General features: G+C 48.0%; 9 protein-coding genes across 9 annotated transcripts; 5 read left to right on the plus strand and 4 right to left on the minus strand.

Moving 5' to 3' along the window:
• Positions 1-442: 442 nt before the first annotated feature.
• Positions 443-1,933, minus strand: PtrM4_046340 (uncharacterized protein; the record flags this gene model as incomplete). The annotated part of the gene is made up of 1 exon (XM_066104649.1): positions 443-1,933. One exon carries the CDS (start codon positions 1,931-1,933, stop codon positions 443-445), a length of 1,491 nt encoding a protein of 496 aa, XP_065959213.1.
• Positions 1,934-2,513: 580 nt separating this feature from the next.
• On the plus strand, positions 2,514-3,848 carry PtrM4_046350 (uncharacterized protein; the record flags this gene model as incomplete). The annotated part of the gene is made up of 1 exon (XM_066104650.1): positions 2,514-3,848. One exon carries the CDS (start codon positions 2,514-2,516, stop codon positions 3,846-3,848), a length of 1,335 nt encoding a protein of 444 aa, XP_065959214.1.
• Positions 3,849-3,887: 39 nt separating this feature from the next.
• On the plus strand, positions 3,888-6,797 carry PtrM4_046360 (uncharacterized protein; the record flags this gene model as incomplete). The annotated part of the gene is made up of 1 exon (XM_066104651.1): positions 3,888-6,797. The coding sequence occupies one exon, from the start codon at positions 3,888-3,890 to the stop codon at positions 6,795-6,797; it is 2,910 nt and encodes a 969-aa protein (XP_065959215.1).
• Positions 6,798-8,171: 1,374 nt separating this feature from the next.
• Positions 8,172-8,534, plus strand: PtrM4_046370 (uncharacterized protein; the record flags this gene model as incomplete). Its single annotated transcript, XM_066104652.1, has 1 exon — positions 8,172-8,534. The coding sequence occupies one exon, from the start codon at positions 8,172-8,174 to the stop codon at positions 8,532-8,534; it is 363 nt and encodes a 120-aa protein (XP_065959216.1).
• A 4,254-nt stretch (positions 8,535-12,788) lies between these two features.
• PtrM4_046380 (uncharacterized protein) lies at positions 12,789-13,559 on the minus strand (the record flags this gene model as incomplete). Its single annotated transcript, XM_066104653.1, has 1 exon — positions 12,789-13,559. The coding sequence occupies one exon, from the start codon at positions 13,557-13,559 to the stop codon at positions 12,789-12,791; it is 771 nt and encodes a 256-aa protein (XP_065959217.1).
• A 627-nt stretch (positions 13,560-14,186) lies between these two features.
• PtrM4_046390 (TPR domain protein) lies at positions 14,187-15,392 on the minus strand (the record flags this gene model as incomplete). Its single annotated transcript, XM_066104654.1, has 1 exon — positions 14,187-15,392. One exon carries the CDS (start codon positions 15,390-15,392, stop codon positions 14,187-14,189), a length of 1,206 nt encoding a protein of 401 aa, XP_065959218.1.
• Positions 15,393-16,652: 1,260 nt separating this feature from the next.
• On the plus strand, positions 16,653-19,205 carry PtrM4_046400 (Dimer-Tnp-hAT domain containing protein; the record flags this gene model as incomplete). The annotated part of the gene is made up of 1 exon (XM_066104655.1): positions 16,653-19,205. One exon carries the CDS (start codon positions 16,653-16,655, stop codon positions 19,203-19,205), a length of 2,553 nt encoding a protein of 850 aa, XP_065959219.1.
• A 446-nt stretch (positions 19,206-19,651) lies between these two features.
• Positions 19,652-20,543, plus strand: PtrM4_046410 (uncharacterized protein; the record flags this gene model as incomplete). Its single annotated transcript, XM_066104656.1, has 3 exons — positions 19,652-19,995; positions 20,041-20,318; positions 20,368-20,543. 3 exons carry the CDS (start codon positions 19,652-19,654, stop codon positions 20,541-20,543), a joined length of 798 nt encoding a protein of 265 aa, XP_065959220.1.
• Positions 20,544-21,000: 457 nt separating this feature from the next.
• Positions 21,001-21,590, minus strand: PtrM4_046420 (uncharacterized protein; the record flags this gene model as incomplete). Its single annotated transcript, XM_066104657.1, has 2 exons — positions 21,001-21,324; positions 21,375-21,590. The coding sequence occupies 2 exons, from the start codon at positions 21,588-21,590 to the stop codon at positions 21,001-21,003; spliced, it is 540 nt and encodes a 179-aa protein (XP_065959221.1).
• Positions 21,591-23,604: the final 2,014 nt, after the last annotated feature.

A 23,604-nucleotide genomic window follows, 5' to 3' on the forward strand; every position in this document is an offset into this window, starting at 1 on the left:
GCTTTTTGTAGCTAGCTTTGTCTGTATTTATAATCCTTGTAATTGCTTTCTAGATTAGGTAGTTGCTGGATAGCTGGTGTGCTCTAGACGCATACTTTCGGTTGTTGGTGTTGAGTCTAATTGCAGGTGACGTAAGTCCGGATTCAATGCTTGTTGGTAGAGATAGTGACGTTCTGAACACTCTAATTATCTTTCTACACGCTAGGTTGTGCAGTGATTGTAGGAGGCTAGTGGCGTAGCTTTGGTTCTTCCAGTATATTTGTGATCCGTAGTCTGCAACGCTTGTGACGCAGGCTAGGTATAGTTATCGTACTGCTTTTGGGGAGAGTCCTCTTTCGATGTTAGCTAGTCTCCCTAGTCTATAGAATGCTTTCCTTGCTTAGCTTACGCGTGTAGCAATATGTTCCTTAAAGGACAGTCTATTGTCTATGTGGATACCTAGCTATTTGATTGTGTCTTTCGGTTCTACAATGGTGTTGTCTGGAAGCTGTAGGCTTCTCTCTTTTCTCTCTTTCTTGGCGGTAAAGTGGATGAGCTCTGTCTTAGCTATATCGAACATAATCGCTAAGTTTTTCCCTCGGTGAGATAGTAGGCGGACTTGCTGTTCTAGTATTTTGACATTTTTCTTTAGCGATGTTGAGGATGTCGATAGAGATAGGTCGTCAATATAGGATAGGTTGAAGCTTTGTAGTCCTGGGAAGAGGTCTCTGGTGTAGATAAGAAAGAAGATTGGAGACACTGGGCTGCCTTGAGGTATCCCAGCTATTATCTCGGAGAATTCTTGTGTCTTATTGTCGAAGGAGAGTCTTAGCGATCTGTTTGAGAAGAAGGATTTTGTCCAAGCGATAAGACTAATTGGAAGGCCTAGCTTCTTAAGCGTTCGCAGGAATTGATTGTGTGAGACGTGGTCAAATGCTCCCTTTACGTCCAGGAAGATAGTTGATGTTATTTGGCCTTTCTGTTTCTGGTGCTGAATTTGGTCGCTAAGTAGCATAGCTGCATCTATTGCAGATTTCTTGAGTCTACCCCCAATTTGGGTTGGGTGTAGTAGCTCTGTGATTTCTGCTAGATTGCTCAGCCTACTTGCGGTGATTCTCTCGTTAATCTTTCCTAAACAGCTTAATAGAGTGATAACTCTGTAGGCTTTTGGGATTGAATAGTCTGGTTTTGATGCCTTTTTAAGAACAGCTCCTGTAGCTTGTTTCCAGCATTTTGGGTGGTATCCATAGTTGAATAGGAGTGAGAAAGCTCTAAACATTGTTTGCGGTTGAGCTTTGTACGCGGCTGTGATTATGTCTTGTGTTATTGCATCTGGTCCTGGGGTGCTACTTTTGACTTGACTTGAGCATGCTCGTTCTAGTTCAGTCGTGGATAGTGCTGGCCAATCCCATCTCTTTTCCTGGTAGTTGGTGAATGTGGGCGCTTCGGTTATGGGCGGTGGTGGGAATAGCGTGTTGCGGAACGCTTGGCATTTCTTGTCGAATGATGTTTCTCCTTGTATAGGTGGAATTCTTTCGACTTTGTTATCCTTTGTATATGCCATGGCTTTGTAGATTGACTGCGGGTCTTCCTTCTCTAGGAATTCATTCCAGTGTTTCCTTTTAGCGTCTTTGATTGCCTTGTTGTAGGTGTTTCGTGCACGTAGGAAGTCTCTTTTCTCTGGGTAGGCGTCGTGTATCGCAGTAGTTTCGAGCTTTTCTTTAAAAATCCTTCTATAGTGGGAAGTGTCTTGTCGTAGCTTTGTCAGCTCTTTGTTCCACCAAGCTTTTGGTTTTGGACCAAGTCTAGTGATAGGGATAGCTTTGTTTGCTGCAGTTTGGATTGCTTGAGTTATTGCTTTACCAATCTCTTCTAGCTGTTGCTCTAGCTCTGTATTGTTGCCGAGGAGGAGGTCCATTAAGTCTGCCTTTCTTGGATCACTGATCTGGTCCATATCTTGCAAGGTTTGACTGTTTTGGATTGCCGTTTCTAGTTCTTTGTTGAAGGTGTCCCAGTAGACTCCGCAACAATCAATTCAATCCGGTCACTCTCCTAGACCCACTTACCTATCTAGGTAGGGCTTAAACTCCTATAGGTAACTACTAGGCTTAAAGCGGTAATCAATCAATCCAATCTGAACCTTCTAGGACCCACTTAATTGATTGTTGCGGACTGTGTGTCCAGTTAGCCTTTGCAGTATTAAATCTGGGTTGGTTTGTCGGGTTTTCTACAAGGTCTGCGTTTGTTTGGATGGAGAATAGGAGGCCGTAGTGATCTGATCCAGTTTCAGGTATGGTCTGCCAGTCCGTAGCTTTGCTAGCCAAGTGTCAGATAGCAGGGTTACTCGACGTTGGCAGCAACCAATCAGCGTAGAGAGGGTCAGTGCGCCCCTCAAGAGGGCCACAAGCGCGGACACACGATAGACAGAACACAATACACACAATCATCAACATCCATCACTTTTGTGCAATATCTCATTATATCTGACAATTAAGAGTCTCACTGCCTCAATAACGAGCGATAAAACCACGAAAATGGCAACAATCCAGACCCAACGGGACGCGACGGTCATCCTCACCGACTCAAGCAACTGGATCCCTTGGTACCGCCAACTTAAGCTGAAATGCCAGTCGCAAGGCATTTGGCCACTGTTGGACCCCGAAGGAGTGCGACTCCAGCGCATCCAACCGGAGGCTCCGCTACCCCCAGACATTTCGCAGTATGAACCGTCAAGTAGCCCCTCAGCTGCCTCATCGCATACCACCCGAAACGCTAGAGGCAACACGCGAGGATCAGCACAAGACACTACAGAAATGTCGACAACAACCTCACGAATCCCCACTATACCAACGCGAGTGTCAGAACTCTCAGAGAAAGGACAAGAAGCGTATAAGGAGGATCGCGACGACTACAAGCTGCGCCTTGAGTCATACAAAATACGGGAGAGGGACTATCAAGAAGAAAGCAACAAAATCTCAAAGATGGTCGAACACATCCTTACAACCGTAACACCCCATTTACAACTTAGCTGTTGCGCCGAGAACGGCACGCCGCGCGACTGGATAACCGCCCTCCAAGACACAGTTGGAGTGGATGAAGACGAGGAGAGAGCGCGAGCACGAGAGAGATACCAAGCCGCACTCAAGCCAATGCGTTCAACCACAAACTGGGAGACGTGGCTAAATGAATACGATCAGGCTGCAACTCGAGCTGAAACCCTTGAGGTGGCCGAGGTTATGCAAACACAAGCCGTAATAGACGACTTCCTAGGCTCCGTATCTAAAATGGCATCAACCTGGACCGCAGGGTTCCAAGGGCCAGGGTACGATAAGAAAGCCATGAATAGGAAAAGGATGATGAAACTCTTCCGTGAATATATGAGTCTTCAATATCCATCAAGAGGGAAGCCAAAGAGCGCCTTCGCGGTAGGAGACTTATACGCGGCGAGCGGTGAACCCGACTCGGACACACTGAGGGACGCCTCTAGTGTGGAATTAAGAGCGCCATCCAACCAAGGCCGGGGAAACCCTAGGCAATCAAACAAACGCAAGATGGATGGTCAAAGTACCAGAACCAAGCAGATCCCGGAGAGGAATTCAGCGAAAGCTGGAGACATATGTCCTGCCTGTGAACAGCGTCATGAGATATCTGACTGCTACTATGTGAACAAAGCCAAGGCACCTGAATGGTTCAAGCCAAATCGAGGCATCGCAAGATTAGTACAGTACAAACTTGAAAATGACACCAACTTACAGAGAACGATGCAGGAAATGTCCCCAGAGACTAAACGACCTCGATTCTCGACAACGTCACGATCGATTACACCTCATATCAAGACATCACAAACACCGGACGCAGTCATTGAATGACTAGATGGACGCGAAATCTCAAGAATTGATGAGGGCACGATGAAAGCGGCATTCAGCGCAAGCCAACAAGGATATCCATTAAAGGATGCCTTCATCCTGGATTCCGGCTCGACTACGCACATCTGCAACGACCTCTCAAGAATTGAAGACGTACGCCCGTCGACGCCAGGGGACTACATCTGGGCCGGCAGTTCCAAAGTCTGGATACGAGGATACGGAGCTGTCACATTGACAACAGAGGGATCTCAGGACAAACAAGCCTTGCACATTGTCAACGTTGCGTGGTGTCCAGACTTCCTCTGCAGCCTAGTATCATTCAGGCTACTCCGACGACAAGGAATATGGTGGGACAATCGGGAAGATCCAACAAGCCTGCGACGATGGGATGGAACAATTATTGCTATCCTATCGGAACGCCATGGGCAATGGATTATCGAAGACACCACTCCATTCGACTCAGCCTTCCATGTGCGTATGAATCGAACCAAGCGATCACCACAAAGGGCGACAGCCATGCTATGGCATAAACGACTAGGACATCCAGGGCCATCCGCTATTGAACACCTCATACAGCAATCTGAGGGGGTGAGGATCAAAGGAATCACCACAGTACAATGTGACGCCTGCGGCAGATCAAAGTCGAAGCGCCAAATAAGAAGGGCGCTAAGACTAAATGACGAAGGTCCTGGAGAAAGAATTGCAATCGACTTCCATGAGTACGAGGCGGACAGCTTCACTAAGGAAAAGAGTCAGATGCTAATAACTTGCCGAAACTCCCGATACGTTTGGGATTTCTACTTCAAAGACAATAGGCCAGCACGCTCTATTATTCGCCTATTAGCCCTCTTTATCCAATTTATGAAGAAACAGTTCAACATTACGGTCAAGGTCATTGAAACAGACAACGAGATCGTCACAGTTAAGCAAGAAGTCGAGAAATGGTGCACGTCCCTATCAATCAGACTCGAGCCTTCCGCTCCAGACACACAAGCGCAGAACGGAGGAGCCGAACGCTCAGGGGGTGTGATAAAAGAAAAGGCACGCGCAATTCGACTAGATGCGAATCTTCCATGGGAACTCTGGCCAGAGATAACCAGAGCGGCGGTATACCTATACAATCGAACGCCAAATTATCCAAACAAGTGGAAATCGCCTTACGAAATATTCTTCACGCGCGCAGCTGCCACAAATGGCATAGTCACCGGACCCCGAAGACCAAACCAAGCTCATCTGAGAGCATATGGGTGCAAAGCCTTTGCAATGACAGACGATACCCACCGAGGAAAGTCAAGGCTGCAACGGCTGGACCCAAAAGCCTGGATTGGGTATCTTGTGGGATATCAGTCAACAAACATCTACCGCATCTGGATCCCATCCATGGCAAAGGTAATCAGCACTCGCGACGTAGTGTTTAACGAAGACACAATCTTCAACGGCAAGACTGAGGACCTAATGGACAATCTTATGCACAACACCCTAGAGGAAATCGCAACTTGGGTAAGAACAGTCGAACTCCCAGGTACTCAGAGCCAACAACCAGAAACCGAGACGTTCTACGAGGACGATACGACGCAGGAAGAGAGCCCGCGCACTCAGAAAACCAGATACCACCAAGGAAGGAAGGTGGTAGAGGCATATCTAACCCCGCCACCAACTCCTCCACCTGTGGCCTTGCTAGTTCAAGGAGAGGTGAACAACGAGGATATGACGAACATGTCCAACCAATCAACATCAATGACCAATCCATGGGCAGCCGCATTCATGGCCGGCACCGAATCAGGACACATTGGTCAACACGAAGGAAAGCCAATCGACAAGGCTCAGGTGAAGAGACTGCTATCCAAGGGAATCAAGCCCCATCGCAACCAGCTACCGCCACTCCCAACAGCATACTCAAAGCTGGAAGACCATCCACTATACGAAATGTTCAAGGAAGCAGAAAAGACACACCTTCAGAGTCACCAACAAATGAAGTCATGGACTGAGGTCCAAGCATCACCAGTCAAACGAGCAGGGCACCAGATCCTAGACTGTATGTGGGTATACACCTACAAACTCGACAAGCATCACCGCCTCATCAAATGTAAGGCAAGATTGGTGGTAAGAGGAGACCAACAACGCAACATCACCTCCCAAGACACATACGCAGCAACATTGGCAGGACGCTCATTCAGAATGCTCATGGCAATCGCCGCCAAATACGATCTTGAGCTAAAGCAATACGACGTCACTAATGCTTTTGTGCATGCTGCAATCGACAGAGAAATATACATGAGGATGCCAAAAGGGTATCAGAAGCCTGGCACTCTACTCAAAGTGCGAAAGGCACTGTATGGGCTCCGGATCTCACCATTACTGTGGCAGAAAGAATTCACTGCAACTCTTGCTTCGATAGGGTTTCAACAAATACCACAGGAGCCATGCTGCATGATCAAAGACGGAGTTATCATCTTCTTCTATGTGGACGACATCATCGTTGCGTACCATTCAAAGCAAGAATCAGAGGCCATGAAGGCCATCAACCGGATCCAAGAAAAATACGCTTGTACGGGAGGAGATAACTTACAGTGGTTTCTCGGCGTAGAGGTCATGCGCAATCGCAAGCAGAAGACCATACAGCTATCTCAAGCCGCATACGCAGACAAAATCAGCCAACTAGCAAGCCGACAAGACATCAGACATGACACGCCGATGTCAGGCATGGAACTCAGACCCAGGAGTGACCTAGCAGAGCCGTCCGAGATCAACCGCTACCAGCGCAAGATTGGCTCGCTTCTATTCGCTGCAGTCACAACAAGACCCGACATAGCCTTTGCAACATCACGACTTGCTCGCTTCCTAGTCAATCCAAGTACAGAACACCAGGACGCTGCAGACCGTGTGCTCCTGTACCTCAAGAAAACAGAATCCCTAGCCCTCGAACTCGGTAGAGGCGATGGCTTGAGGTAGCAAGTGACGCATCGTTTGCAGACAACACACTAGACAGGAAAAGCTCGCAGGGATACGCAATTAAGCTGTTCGGAGGACTCATCGCTTGGAGAGCAAGTAAGCAAGATACTGTGACAACATCAACAACAGAAGCAGAGCTGCTTGCCCTATCACAAGTTGCTAAGGAGGCAATCTTTACGTCGCGGTTGTTGAAGGAGCTTCAGGTAAACCTAAGCAATCCAATTATCACAATCAAGTGCGACAATACCCAGACAATCCGTCTAGTAAATGAAGACGTTGCCAAATTGCTAGACTCCGCAACAATCAATTCAATCCGGTCACTCTCCTAGACCCACTTACCTATCTAGGTAGGGCTTAAACTCCTATAGGTAACTACTAGGCTTAAAGCGGTAATCAATCAATCCAATCTGAACCTTCTAGGACCCACTTAATTGATTGTTGCGGACTGTGGCTGTACGGCCTACGGATCTCGCCATTGCTCTGGCAAAGACACTTCACTGCCTTCCTTCTAGAAATCGGGTTCTCGCCAGTTCCCACGAACCTTGCTGCATGATCCGAGACGGAGTGTTCATCTTCTTTTATGTTGATGACATTATCCTTGCCTCTTCGAAACGGCACGCGGAAGTAGCTCGGAAAGGAAGAGGAACTGAAACAGCGATACAACCTGACCGGAGGAAAGGATTTGCAGTGGTTTTTAGGAGTAGAAGTTATACGGGACCGAGAGAAGCGAAAGATCTGGCTGTCACAGAAAGCTTATGTTGAGAAGATTGCACGGCTGGCAACGAACAAGGACCAACGACACAACACACCAATGGCTAGAGTCGAACTAGTTGCACGTGAGGGTTTGGCGACTCCTGGAGAGATTAACTTGTATCAACGCAAGATTGGATCGTTACTCTTCGCCGCCGTCAACACCCGACCCGATGTCGCATTCCCAGACTCCGCAACAATCAATCGGATCGGCATGATTGATTCCTATCTAGGTTAAAGGCTGCCTATAAAGTAACTCTTTAACCTATATAGGAATCAATCATGTCGATCGATTGATTGTTGCGGAGTCTGCGCATTCCCAGTATCACGACTCGCCCGGTTCCTCACAAACCTGGTCCACTACATCAAGAAGCCGCTGACCGAGTGCTGTTGTACCTGGAGTCAACCAAGCTTCTATCCTTATCATTCGGAGGAGACGACCAATTGGTAGTAGCTAGCGATGCATCCTTTGCGGACAACACCGCGGATCGCAAGAGCTCCCAAGGGTACGTTATCAAGCTATTTGGAGGACTGATCGCATGGAGGGCGAACAAACAAGATACCATCACGACATCTACGACCGAAGCAGAACTCCTCGCGCTATCGCAAGTGGCTAAGGAGTCCATGTTTGTGCGGATGCTGCTAGAGGAGCTTCGGGTAGAGTTGACGGAGAAGACAATTACGATACAGTGCGATAATACGCAGACGATCCGGCTGATCAACGAGGAGATCTCTCAGCTGACGACGAAACTCCGTCACGTGGACATCCACAATCACTGGCTGAGGCAAGAGGCAAAGCGAAAGTCTATCAGAGTCGTGTATGTACCGTCTGGCGAAATGCTCGCCGATGGTTTCACGAAGACCCTGCCTGCCAACAACTGGCCCCAGTTCTTGACGCAGGTCGGACTGGTTGAAGTGAAGGAACGAGACGTAGAGGAAGCAGATCCAGAGGAAATTCTGGAGAAGATGGAAAGTCTTGTTATATAGTCCGGTATGAATGTCGGAAAGACCACTCCACCTCAGGCTGCCGAGGAGCGCCGAGCTGAGGGGGTGTGTCAGATTGAGGCGAGGTTTTGCTCCATGATCGAGCCGATGGTGGTTGGGGAAGGACATGAGACCCCCAAACCAGGGCTAGCGCCGGGACTTAGCACTGCCAAGCCCGAGGCGAGGCCACCTCCACAGACAGAGCCGTAGACAGACACAGAGAATACACACTTGATCCATCCATAAAATCTGACAATTGTTGTGTGTGTTGCAGTCTTGCGAGGGATGAGGCGGTAGTCTGGCTTGTCCTAGTCCTTCTTGGGACTAGGGGGTCTATGGAACGTGCTATCTTCAACTCCGCTCCCTTCTACCAAATACTACCTCATATCTGACACCAAGCCTTACTGTGATCCGATTGGCTCTCACAGATGCCGGGTCGCGCTAGTCTAACCTAGCGTCTGTACGCTCTCATCTTCAACAGTGCTATTATCTAACAACATCATTCACAGTGTATTATTATTATTATATTTCCATTAGAGTCCTGTATCAGTCGGTGACTATGTAGGACTTTGGCTAAGCCGTTCTATGTATGTTGTTCAATATGGAGTTTCTATAGGTCTTGTACAATTTGGAGGATAGTTGCGTAGTCCAATTTCCGAGCTAGTCTTCCGTTGGCGCGGGTGCTAAAGAGCAGTGTGGTGAACAGAAAGAGATGTAACAGCGAGCTCTTTGCGAAAAGAAATATTGTTTGTAGTTTTATACAGTGTCTGTCTGTTGTTTTGTGTAGGCGTCTGTATATAGGGATCTACAAGAGAGAGAATAGATCTATACATCTAGTGCCTGGTCGATGTTTTGCTCGTGCGTGTGCTAGTGAAAGCAGGTGCTGGAGCGGTTCGGTATATGGGGTCGGTATATCGAGTCGGTTTAGGGCGTTCGGTAGAGAGGGTATTTGGTGTAGGCGTCTGTATATAGGGATCTACAAGAGAGAGAATAGATCTATACAGCTATTGCCTAGTCGATGTTTTTGGGCGTTTTGGTGTAGGCGTCTGTATACAGGGATCTATTATAACCTAACAATAATAGACCTATACAGCTATTGCCTAGTCGATGTTTTGCTCGTGCGTGTGCTAGTGAAAGCAGGTGCTAGAGCGGTTCGGTATATGGGGTCGGTATATCGAGTCGGTTTAGGGCGTTCGGTGGAGAGGGCGTTTTTGGTGTAGGCGTCTGTATATAGGGATCTACAAGAGAGAGAATAGATCTATACAGCTATTGCCTGGTCGATGTTTTGCTCGTGCGTGTGCTAGTGAAAGCAGGTGCTAGAGCGGTTCGGTATATGGGGTCGGTATATCGAGTCGGTTTAGGGCGTTCGGTAGAGAGGGCGTTTGGTGTAGGCGTCTGTATATAGGGATCTACAAGAGAGAGAATAGATCTATACAGCTATTGCCTGGTCGATGTTTTGCTCGTGCGTGTGCTAGTGAAAGCAGGTGCTAGAGCGGTTCGGTATATGGGGTCGGTATATCGAGTCGGTTTAGGGCGTTCGGTGGAGAGGGTATTTGGTGTAGGCGTCTGTATATAGGGATCTACAAGAGAGATAATAGATCTATACATCTAGTGCCTGGTCGGTGTTTTGCTCGTGCGTGTGCTGGTGACAGCAGGTGCTGGAGCGGTTCGGTATATGGGGTCGGTATATCGAGTTGGTTTAGGGCGTTCGGGTATAGGTAGCATCTAGATATATAGGCCTATTACTTTGCAGCAATAGAGATATATACCTAAGGAAGAGCCGTTGCTCTGTCGGTTTCGTAGAGGGTGCCTTCGATCGAACATCTAAAATCAGTTGGCGCACGGGCCATTTGCAGAGATTTCTCTCAACTAAGGCCAGGTAACAACTCTGTCAAAGTTGCAGCGGCCAGCGCGCCCGCCACAACGCCTGCACGCAAAAGCAGACGTTGGAAACTGATTCTAGGAAGGCATTTCAATGGAATTGAGATGAAAAAAGGGTAATCCAGGACCTTTTTGTCATCTCGAAAAGTTGGTGTTCGATGTCATTCACAGTGTACTTAGTGCACAAGGTGCCAGATCTAACAAAACCCTTACCCCAACTACGAACACAAAACCCTTACACTATTAACCCTATTTGTGGGCGAACAACAGAAAGGAGAGAACTGGTTGATCATTCTACTGAGTAGAGATGTGTGCTTATATACATAAGATATACATGAGTACATGACGTAGATAGTAGAGTGGTGAAGGTTGTATTATTATTATTATTATATTTCCATTAGAGTCCTGTATCAGTCGGTGACTATGTAGGACTTTGGCTAAGCCGTTCTATGTATGTTGTTCAATATGGAGTTTCTATAGGTCTTGTACAATTTGGAGGATAGTTGCGTAGTCCAATTTCCGAGCTAGTCTTCCATTGGCGCGGGTGCTAAAGAGCAGTGTGGTGAACAGAAAGAGATGTAACAGCGAGCTCTTTGCGAAAAGAAATATTGTTTGTAGTTTTATACAGTGTCTGTCTGTTGTTTTGTGTAGGCGTCTGTATATAGGGATCTACAAGAGAGAGAATAGATCTATACAGCTATTGCCTGGTCGATGTTTTGCTCGTGCGTGTGCTAGTGAAAGCAGGTGCTGGAGCGGTTCGGTATATGGGGTCGGTATATCGAGTCGGTTTAGGGCGTTCGGTAGAGAGGGTATTTGGTGTAGGCGTCTGTATATAGGGATCTACAAGACAGAATAGATCTATACAGCTATTACCTAGTCGATGTTTTGGGCGTTTTGGTGTAGGCGTCTGTATACAGGAATCTATTATAACCTAACAATAATAGACCTATACAGCTATTGCCTAGTCGATGTTTTGCTCGTGCGTGTGCTAGTGAAAGCAGGTGCTAGAGCGGTTCGGTATATGGGGTCGGTATATCGAGTCGGTTTAGGGCGTTCGGTGGAGAGGGTATTTGGTGTAGGCGTCTGTATATAGGGATCTACAAGAGAGATAGTAGATCTATACATCTAGTGCCTGGTCGGTGTTTTGCTCGTGCGTGTGCTAGTGAAAGCAGGTGCTAGAGCGGTTCGGTATATGGGGTCGGTATATCGAGTCGGTTTAGGGCGTTCGGTGGAGAGGGTATTTGGTGTAGGCGTCTGTATATAGGGATCTACAAGAGAGATAGTAGATCTATACATCTAGTGCCTGGTCGGTGTTTTGCTCGTGCGTGTGCTAGTGAAAGCAGGTGCTAGAGCGGTTCGGTATATGGGGTCGGTATATCGAGTCGGTTTAGGTCGTTCGGTGGAGAGGGCTTTTGGTGTAGGCGTCTGTATATAGGGATCTACAAGAGAGATAATAGATCTATACATCTAGTGCCTGGTCGGTGTTTTGCTCGTGAGTGTGCTGGTGACAGCAGGTGCTGGAGCGGTTCGGTATATGGGGTCGGTATATCGAGTTGGTTTAGGGCGTTCGGGTATAGGTAGCATCTAGATATATAGGCCTATTACTTTGCAGCAATAGAGATATATACCTAAGGAAGAGCCGTTGCTCTGTCGGTTTCGTAGAGGGTGCCTTCGATCGAACATCTAAAATCAGTTGGCGCACGGGCCATTTGCAGAGATTTCTCTCAACTAAGGCCAGGTAACAACTCTGTCAAAGTTGCAGCGGCCAGCGCGCCCGCCACAACGCCTGCACGCAAAAGCAGACGTTGGAAACTGATTCTAGGAAGGCATTTCAATGGAATTGAGATGAAAAAAGGGTAATCCAGGACCTTTTTGTCATCTCGAAAAGTTGGTGTTCGATGTGGTGAAGGTTGTAGAAGATGCTAGAAGATCTGATAAGAGTATCGGGCTGACGCACAGACGCCCAACTGTGTTGGCTGACATACTAATTGGAGTATAGAAGCTCTTAGCACCCCTCTCCTGTAGATCTAGTACGCAGAGACACTCAGACACAAGACATAATTAATTATCAACATCCATTAGTTTATCACAATATCTTATCATATCTGACAGCATCACATACTAGGTCCGTATCCCACAACCTAATATTTCTACTCCTACTCCTACTCCTACTATTCCGCGAGGGACTCCATCTCAACTTTCATCACGAAGCGAGCAGATAGTACGAGAAAGATTGAGGAAGGTAAATTCTTATTGCTTATCATCAGAAGGGTGGATGATGCCATGTTACCTATCCTCGCGCAGTGCTTTTTATAGAAAGCTTCGATGACTAAGCTGTATATTCAGTGCCGGAGCACTTACCACGGCACAATACTCCTACTCCAACTCGTGAACGACCAACTTCGAGTCCTCTCCCGGCGCGACCTCTTCCTCCACACCATTTGAACCAATATACTTCAATATCTTTGCAGTAGCATATCCTTCAATCAATGCCGATGATCCTCGAACGACGCAATACCGGATTATGTCGCCTGGCTTTATTACATGTTTCGTCGAAACTTGGTTGGAATTGACGTCATGCTGAATGCTCTGGTCATTCAGGTAGATGTCCGCCTGATAGACTTGCGTCTTTTGCCCAGTAGTACCCCAATACGTGGCGAAAAATTCAGCAAGAACTGACCGTGCGCCTTTGTTTAGGTACGAAATTCTGTTGGAGCAATAATTTGCGTAGTTTTGACCTGTCGTCTGCCGGGTACCAATTGCCCATTTTACCAGGTTCTGGCTAGGGACACAGTCCACGTCGTAAGTTCTTAGGCCTTTCCAGTTAACAACTTCTTCGCGCTGTTCGCAAAGCGTTCCAATAGGGCAATAACTCTGTACTGTAGTTTTATGCGGGACATCCTCCTGTTCACATATGACAGAAAAGCTTCTATCCAGAGCCCAGTCACATGCAGCCGAGGTAGGCCTCCAAGTTCCTTGGCTTTCATGGATCTTTCCTAAGCACCAGTCTTTATCGGTAGTAACTTCCCGTTTGAAGAGGTTGGCGGCGACGGGCGCTGGTGTAAAGTTGTTGATGTTGCCAGGAGGTATAGCAGCGGCTAGGGCGAAGAACATCGCCACGTAGATAAAAACGGCGTTGGTTATCATTATTGCTAGAATAACGATAGAAATAGATGTAGTTGTGAATTCTTTTTAAGAGCCTTCGAAGAAAGCTATAAATAAAGTTAGAAACATGTATAGTAGTGTAGTGTTAGTAGAAAGTTTAGAAATACTTACAACTAGTAGAAACAATGTTAAGGGACTGTTGTTTAAAGTCGTTTACGAACAAAAAGCGCGGTATGTAGATAGGTCTCTGTGGTGCGGTATTAGCTAGTAGCTAGAGTATATATATACTCGTTTCTATTAATTAAGTAAGTGTGTTACGATCCCTGGAGATTGACGCCGGTAAGCATGTGGGGGGTGCTTACGTCCAAGCGCCTTCTCGTATCCTTCCATCGCTCGACAATGCATCGCTTCGGCCTCCTCGTACTTTCCCTGGCTTTCCCACACTAACCCAAGCTCGCTGACGCTTGTGAGCGTATCTAGGTGCTCTCGCCCAAGCACCTCCTCGTATCCTTCCAGCGCTCGACAGTGCATCGCTCAGAGATGGCAACAAGCCGGCCAAGCTGCTATCAAGCCAAATGTGGCCCCTGCTTACTAGCCTTGTCGATCAACCACAGGTCTACAAGAGAACCGTGCCACCCCTCTATCTAGGTATAGCTATACCTATATATTCTAGGCCGCTAGTGAGCAGGGGCCACATTTGGCTTGATAGCAGCTTGGCCGGCTTGTTGCCATCTCTGGCATCGCTTCGGCCTCCTCGTACTTTCCCTGGCTTTCCCACACTAACCCAAGCTCGCTGACGCTGGTGAGCGTGTCTGGGTGACCTTGCCCAAGCACCTCCTCGTATCCTTCCAGCGCTCGACAATGCATCGCTTCGGCCTCCTCGTACTTTCCCTGGCTTTCCCACACTAACCCAAGCTCGCTGACGCTTGTGGGCGTATCTGGGTGCTCTCGCCCAAGCACCTCCTCGTATTCTTCCAGCGCTCGACAGTGCATCGCTTCGGCCTCCTCGTACTTTCCCTGGCTTTCCAACACTAACCCAAGCTCGCTGACGCTGGTGAGCGTGTTTGGGTGACCTTGCCCAAGCACCTCCTCGTATTCTTCCAGCGCTCGACAGTGCATCGCTTCGGCCTCCTCGTACTTTCCCTGGCTTTCCAACACTAACCCAAGCTCGCTGACGCTGGTGAGCGTGTTTGGGTGACCTTGCCCAAGCACCTCCTCGTATCCTTCCAGCGCTCGACAGTGCATCGCTTCGGCCTCCTCGTACTTTCCCTGGCTTTCCCACACTAACCCAAGCTCGCTGACGCTTGTGGGCGTATCTGGGTGCTCTCGCCCAAGCACCTCCTCGTATTCTTCCAGCGCTCGACAGTGCATCGCTTCGGCCTCCTCGTACTTTCCCTGGCTTTCCCACACTAACCCAAGCTCGCTGACGCTTGTGGGCGTATCTGGGTGCTCTCGCCCAAGCACCTCCTCGTATTCTTCCAGCGCTCGACAGTGCATCGCTTCGGCCTCCTCGTACTTTCCCTGGCTTTCCAACACTAACCCAAGCTCGCTGACGCTGGTGAGCGTGTTTGGGTGACCTTGCCCAAGCACCTCCTCGTATCCTTCCAGCGCTCGACAGTGCATCGCTTCGGCCTCCTCGTACTTTCCCTGGCTTTCCCACACTAACCCAAGCTCGCTGACGCTTGTGGGCGTATCTGGGTGCTCTCGCCCAAGCACCTCCTCGTATTCTTCCAGCGCTCGACAGTGCATCGCTTCGGCCTCCTCGTACTTTCCCTGGCTTTCCCACACTAACCCAAGCTCGCTGACGCTTGTGGGCGTATCTGGGTGCTCTCGCCCAAGCACCTCCTCGTATTCTTCCAGCGCTCGACAGTGCATCGCTTCGGCCTCCTCGTACTTTCCCTGGCTTTCCAACACTAACCCAAGCTCGCTGACGCTGGTGAGCGTGTCTGGGTGACCTTGCCCAAGCACCCTCCACAGTCCGCAACAATCAATTAAGTGGGTCCTAGAAGGTTCAGATTGGATTGATTGATTACCGCTTTAAGCCTAGTAGTTACCTATAGGAGTTTAAGCCCTACCTAGATAGGTAAGTGGGTCTAGGAGAGTGACCGGATTGAATTGATTGTTGCGGAGTCTACAGCTCCTGCCTACACAATCCAATTACATAGCAAAATGCTTCATCGGTTGACAGCTTCCCAAGACTAGCATGGCAGACTTGGCAATAACAGGCCCTTTCACAGCTTACGAAGCCTGCAGCGGAAAGGCCTCTTACTGAACACTACGCCGATCGGAGTCATGTAGGGCAGCACCGCAGGTTTGGTAAGGTGATGAAGCGATCAGGAAGTGGCAAGCGCTGTGGCGATGTGCTCAAATCAAAGCTAACTCTAATAGGCGCAGTCACCGAACGGAAGATTTACGCTTATGCAAGGAAGGGCGGGGGTTATCCCTACATGATAGGAGGTTCCCAAAGTAGGTTAGATTTGGACACCCACAGCAGGTATTCAAATCTAAACTACTTTTAGGATCCCCCTTCAACTGAACTCGCGAACACCACTGCCCATCTTCTGGGAGAAATGGCACCTTCAGAGCGTCAAGAGGAGTTGAGAAAAGCATTAAGCTTGTGCAAGCCATCCGATGTCATTGAGAACGAAGTTAGTGCTCCCTTTCGAATCAGTGTGGGTATGATTTAACAGTACCTAGGCCCTGCTCCCAGACTTGTCATTAAGCAAACGCGTTTGAATAGTTTGTTTGATTTGCTTGACTATAAGCAAATTAAACAAACCAAACGCTGCCTATAGAAATATACAAACAAATCAAACGTACGATCGAAATTTGTTTAGTTTGTTTGACTGTTTGACTAATATTACATAGCGAGCTGTTCTATAGATGATGTCCTAAGGTGCTTTAAGATCGACTTTAATGATGTTTTTGAGATAGCGGAGGTAGCAATTTCGCGATAGTTTTCTTGTGTTGCATCTAGCTTAGTCATCATATAACTACACGAGCGTCGCTAGCCGTCGATGACCGCTATCTTATATCCCATCTCCCATCTTCTATATCGCTGTTAGCCATCTTTTGCAGCTACACTACCGTCTCTACAGCACGTTTTAGTGTTTCTCGTTGCCCAACACGCCGAAAATGCCGCTTCGTAACCTAAAACGCGCCGCCGAGGGCACCCCCGGCCCCCACGGCCCCCACAAGCGCGCCAAAACAGCTAAAGGCAGTGCATCGCAGCCTATCCTGATGGACGATTCGCAGCCTGAGCTGTCTATCCGCACCTCGCCACGTAAAGCCCTAGCTGCTGCAGCAAGCCAGGCCACCGAAGACGCGCCGTTCGAGTCGCAGTTGCGCGACGCTATACCAGAAGCTACTATACAACCGCCGGCCGAGGGTAGTAGGGCTGCTACGGAGGCTACAAGTGAGGCTATCGAAGGCGGGGATGATACTGGCTTTGATGACGAGTTTACGGACAACTTTGACGGCATTGATTGGAAGCGTTTACCGCGTTTTACGAAGCCGCTGCGTACGTTGAAGCGCAACAAAAGTTGGGTATATCAGTACGGTTACCGCGTTGCCTCTCTCCGTGAGCCTCATCGTACGTTCTTTGTTTGCAAATACTGCCATCATCGTAAGATCTTTTGCGCCTATCCAGAGGTTACAAAGTCGACCAGTAACGCTATCAACCACCTCGCGCAGAAGCTACTTGGCCACGGCTACGATCGCAAGGGCAAACTGGATTCGATTACACTACCGCGAGGCCAAACGACGCTTAAGATGATGACCGAGGGCGGTGTCGATGTACCTCAAGGCGTCGCTAACGAGCTCGGAAACTTCGACGTACAGCGCTTTCGATACGCCGCTGTTACGTGGCTTGTCGACAATAACCACCCTCTCCGCGAGTTCGAAACGCCTGCGTTTAGGCAGATGATAGAGTTTGCCAACCCGGAGGCAGCTGACGCGCTGTGGGTAAGTCACAACAGTGTAGCTAGCTTCGTGATGAGGCTGTATCGCTATATGGAGCCGCAGGTTGTTCAGATGCTCTCGTCGGCTATTAGTAAAATCCATATAAGCTTCGATGGCTGGACGACAAAAGGCGGCAAGCGCGGCTTCTTTGGAGTTGTTGCTCATTTTGCTGACGCCGACGGCACTATCAGGGACCTACCTATCGCGCTGCCTCAGCTTACGGGCGCCCACACGGGCGAGAGGATAGCTGAAGTTGTTGGCAATATAATCGATGTCTTCGGTATAACACGTAGCCAGCTTGGGTACTTTGTGCTCGACAACGCGTACGCTAATGACACCGCCGTCACCAAACTCGCCCAACGCTTTGAATTTACAGCAAGCCATCACCGCCTCCGCTGCGGCCCTCACACACTTAACTTAGTCGGACAGATGATTATCTTCGGCTTTGATAAGGACGCGTACGATAATGATCAGGACGAGCACAAAACAGAGGCAGCCTACCTACAAGAATGGCGGCAGCAAGGTCCGCTTGGTGTACTAATCGATATCATCAACTACATCCAAACACCGCAACAACACGATCTTTTTGCCGATTGCCAGCGCCGTGTTAACGCTAAGGCTCCCGACCAAAAGCAGGAAATACTCGAGCCGGTAAAGCCAGTCGTCACGCGCTGGAACAGCTTTCACGACACCTTTGTACGCGCCGCAAAACTCCATAACGCCGTTGATGAGTACGCCCAAAGCCACATCGAAAGGACGATGGGCGCCGACGCGTACGCGCGTAGCCGTAACAATAAGCTCACTAAAGTACCAGCTTGGATGAGATCTAATGGGCTTACGGCTGACGATTGGGCGGTAATAACCCAGTATATATCAGTGTTGGAGCCGCTAAAGGAGGCGACAAAACGGCTTGAAGCTCGCGGTAAAGCTGGCCGTTTCGGCGCGATATACGAGGTTATACCTGTCTTCGAAGCTGTACTTGCCGTGTACGAGCAGCTACTTAAAAACCACGAAAGCGTCGACTATAATGCCAATAGCGCGCCAGAAGATCACCTTCCTATCAACCTACGCGCAGCTTGGGCAAAGCTTAACGCGTATTACACTAAGCTCGACGAATCACCCGCATACTTTGCCGCTACCTGCCTCCACCCATACTACAAGAACTACTGTGAGAACAGCTGGCGCGACAAACCGAGCTGGCTTGAGGCAAACAACGCTGGGTTGAAACAACTTTGGGCGTTCTATAAGCCGCAAATACAGCGCCAAAGTCGCCCACCAGTGCGGCTCTCAAGTGGTATCAACGACGCCATCAACGCGCTCGTTAATGCGGAGCCTTATGGCATTGTTGAGGTGACAGAGATGGATGAGCTGGAGCGTTGGCGACGGTTTGAACTCCGCTGGACGCAGGAGCAGTTCGAACAAGGTAGTAATCCTGTTAGCTATTGGATAAGCCTACGCCCAAAGTATCCTAACCTAGCGCGTATGGCGATCGATATATTAACAATACCAGCCTCAAGTTGTGAGTGCGAGCGGCTGTTCAGCGAGCTCGGTGATTTATTAGAGCCAAGGCGACGCAAAATTGGGTCACAACTGCTTGCAGCAATACAGTGTATACGAAGCTGGCGCGACGCTGGCTTTAAGCCTCCATCTGATTACAACTCAGGCGATGTAACTGACGCTGAGGTAGCTGCAATATACGAAATATGCAAGTGGGACAGCGAAGCTTAGTAATATATACGATATACGATTAGATCAGCACCTAAACAGTATCAAATCTATCAAACTTTCAAACAAACGGCCTCCTAAAACACTATCAAACTAAACAACTCAAATACAATCTTAAGTTTTGTACAAACAAATCAAATCAGCGTCCAAAGTTTGTTTGATTTGCTTAATGACAAGTCTGCCTGCTCCAAAGTTTCCATCAATTCATCGAAAAAGGGACTGTACTTGAGTGGTGTAGGTTACTTCCAGAGACCTTTGAGGCTCGCGATGTGTTCACGTCAATCCAACGGCTTCGGGCGCCGGTTCGCGCCGCTGACGTGGCCACATATCAGCCACGTGATGCCCTTAAACCACAGAACGAACCCTACTTCGAAAGCATGGTTTCAGACAAAAAGAGGTTAGAAAGATTGCATAGAATTGCTCAGCGCATGACTGGCACTCAGACAGCAATGCAGATATGCAAAGTCCATGAAGACCTCATCCCTGCCGATCCGATTGTACAGGCAAAGACGATATACCAGAGAATAGAGCAACCTGTGAATCAAACTAACATACTTTATCGGCAACACCTTATTCTTTTTGGAGATGCAGTCGACCGATATGCAGCATCGCAGCCACTGCCACTCTCAAAAGGGCGAGACAGTAAAACCGCTGCTTTAGAGGCGATCGCTGGAGAACTTAAGATAAAGAAGAACAAGGTGTCTAAGAGGTATACTCACTCTCGTCTTTACTTGAAATTCGCAAAAATTGGAGGGCCAGGTTCTTTGCTTTCAATAGATGGCTTGAAGTCGGAGTAAGTATAAAAACAATCAAATTAGCGCTCTCTAATGCGTCATAGTATGGAAAACACCAAAGATGAAGACATCGAGTTGCTCTGCAACTACAGGAGAGATCGGCTTCCAACAGTAGAAGAGCAATCCCAGGATCTCAATTTCAGGGTAATTGAATATTTTGCCCGCAACCTCCTGGCACAAAGGGTAGAAGCAGCCGAGATCGCAGCAGGCCGCACCGCTTTAGCAAAGTTGATTTGCCGTCACATAGATATCGAAAAGTTTGTGAAAGACGGCACGATACTTCCAACGCGCATAAGTGTACGCAATAACAAACAGCTCCGGCGTACGTTCCCACAAACCCTTGCAAGACCTAGATCTGGAATGAATTTCAGACCCACTCCACATACTGGGTCTTCCAATCCCCAAGGGCAAGTGCCATTACACCATGCTCTACAAAGCCAGCAGCCATATCATGCTGCGGAGACATGCACATACACCGCCAAACGACGGAGAGTCTCTGGCAATGAACGCCTACAAACTGCGCAAGTATTCCCAATCCCGATACTAGAAAGCAACGGAAGTACAACTCAAAAAGAGGGCCAGCACTACTTAAGGAGTATCCCCAGTCACTCTGAGCACCAGCACGAACATCTACCACCTTTCGAAGAAGCAAACAATACAGAGCATGGGAGAGTTGGTTCAATTCCCCAAGTGGTGTCCCACGAGAACTTTATACCAAATTCAGAAGAGGTGGACGAAATTCAGGAAATGAACGTAACTAGTTTGGGACTATACAGAGATGAACCAGCGGTAGACCAGCAGCTTTCAGTAACCCACTCCGCTCCACGACGGTCCATAATTGACAACGCGGACACCCAGCAACCTTCATTAGTTTACGAAAACTCGCCTCTTCTAGCACACTCGAATGTAGATGCAGATTTCACATCGTATGCGATAGACTTCGTACACACTCTGGACGACGATGCTAGATTCGCGTTTGGTCTTCATAACAGTTTGTAAAACTACTAAGTGGTTGGTTTTTCTGGTGATAGGAAATTTGGCTTAGGGTGAAGGATCAAATTTATAGGAAGGTTGGCGGAGATTCCAATAGAGACTTCCTCGTCACCAGAGATTACTTTTATAGTGTGCGGTCGCAATTTCTCAAGCGCATGATAATCGCCGATTTTAATGTCGATATCCTCTTCCGCATTGCTGTCAACCCAGATTGGTGATATGACTCCAACATGGTCTCGTGAGATTATCAGGCGACCTTTGACTAGACGTAGCATAATCGGCCATAACTCAGGCTGCAAGCCAACATCCGGTATTGCCTGCCGGATAGTGACCCACTATAGTTTATCAGGAACTACCTGCTTATCGTGAAGGGCAAGTTACGCACCACTTGAGTAAAGTACTCCCGATTTAGAGCTGTAAACTCAGGGCTCGGCTTGAACACGAATATTTCGCCCTGTTGCGCTGACACCTTGAGGTCGCCATCGTTCCTAGTTTTTATGGTACCATGAGCTTTTTCGTCCTGTTCTCGTATTTTGGCGGCCACCTCATGAACCCGAGCATCGAAAGATGCAACGGTGTCTACAGTTCGGTTTAGGTGCATTGCTAGTGATGGGAGAACGAATGGTAAAAGTTTTCGCTGATGTGGTAAAGAGTTTTCGGTGCAGTGCGGGGCAATCTACTACTAAATATATGCATGTGCAATTACAGAGAGACACTGTATAAAACTAAAACCACAACCCTCTCCTTTGCCACAAGAGCCCGCTGCTACATCTCTTTCTACTTATCAAACTGCTCTTTAGCACCTGGCAACAAACAGATACAAGCTATCTTTTGTAGAAAAGCCAAAAACCATATTAGCGAACCATACCAGAAAACCATGTAAATTAGAAAAACCAAGATAGAACGGCCTTCGGCCAAAGTCCTACATAGTCTCTGACTGAAAAAGGACTCTAATGGAATAATAATAATAATAATAATAATATGCATGTGCAAAACCGCGCATATGTAGGCAAAGCTACAATAAGTACTTGGCTTGGGAAAAAAAAGGCACAATAATCGCAAGTACGTCCTTAAAATGCATCGCATGTATTGACAAAGAAGCACCTGGATCTGCCTACGCTAGTGTGCTTAAAGTTTAGCGTTAGCTGATGGCTGAGCGATGACCGCTATCTTATCTTCGCAGCCTTATCCTGAATCTTACGAGAAACTTGCTACGAAGTCTCATCTCGATCCCAGTTCTCTCTTCTCTGCATCGCTCATCAGTCGCGTAACAGACCCTGCAGCGGTCAATGGCTGGTCACGGGACTCATTTTGACTTCGAATGTTGCCACACCAAACCTCTCCATTTACAGTACGATCATCTTGGCCATTGACTGGATTAGAGGCGTTAGGTATGTTAGGATGGTTAGGAGTAGAATTCGTTTGGTGATCTGACATGGTCGGTTTGGGGTTAGCTTTCGTAGAGTGAGTGCTTGCCTTCTCAGATAGATTATTATTCTTAACTTACTATCTCTTAGGCTGACCGTGAGGGTAAAATATAATTTGATCAAAATAGAGTCGATTGGGAACGCTCTGATTCAGAATGACCCATGAGCACGCATTATGGTAGATGGTCCTGATATCGAGAGTCAACCTACAAAAGATCGCTGATAAAGCAGATGCGGCAGCGAGGAGAAGCACAGAGAATTTCAGCGAGCCTGACTCTGCTGTCGAAAAATGATAGGGCCAACGGGGGTCCCAAAGGTCTCCAAAATGTGAGAACAATGGACCGAGCAAAAGGGAATGTGCCACGAAGAAGACGTTTTTAGAAAAGGAAGAGATGAGAATCGACTATGGGTCTTTAAATCATCTTTACAGCTTGCACACGCTCCTTTCACTGCCCAAGCCCCCGCCCTCTCTTCGTGTTGCGTAGATCAACTATCTGCAGCAACGGCAAGCAAGTGCCATATGTTTAGATTACATCAAGACGCACGCTCAATGCAGCCACGCTTTCAACTTAATTGCCACCCACTTGCAGAAAAGTTGGACGGATCGATAAAGAGGAATAACATGCTTCGTTTCAACGGGGTGAATCGCAAGACTGCATGATGTCCATGCTAGAACTAAATCTCTTTGAGGTTTAGCAAGTAAGATAGTGGCTCTTGTTGACCTTAAAAGCCTGCACATTCACATAAACATTCACATTTAATTTCAAGCTAATCTTTTAGCTTTACGCTCGATTCTACGCTTGGCCGTACGCTCGATCCTATGCTCGATCCTATGCTCGATCCTACGCTCGATCCTACGCTTGGTGTTGCGCTATTTTTGTACGTGAAGTGCGAGGCAATTTTCCAAAGCTTTAAAATTTGATCACGTGGCAATGCGGGGTAATGTTTAGGAGTTGGACGAGGGATTAACGGCGGGTCTGTGGAGCTAAAGAACAGCGCGACGGTTTATTTCTATAGTATGTAAGCTTTTTATATTAGCTACAGTCTTATATTACACTATATCTTAAAGTTGCACGATGTGAGGGATCGATCAAGAAAGATTGGATTTGACAAGATACAAGCTATCGAGCTATCTACGTTGTGAGCCCGAACTTATGCTGTGGGCGCCAAGGCGCTAGTCCGATAAGA

Source organism: Pyrenophora tritici-repentis, chromosome 10 (genome assembly GCF_003171515.1).
Source record: "Pyrenophora tritici-repentis strain M4 chromosome 10, whole genome shotgun sequence".
NCBI classification, from domain to species: Eukaryota; Fungi; Ascomycota; class Dothideomycetes; order Pleosporales; family Pleosporaceae; genus Pyrenophora; species Pyrenophora tritici-repentis.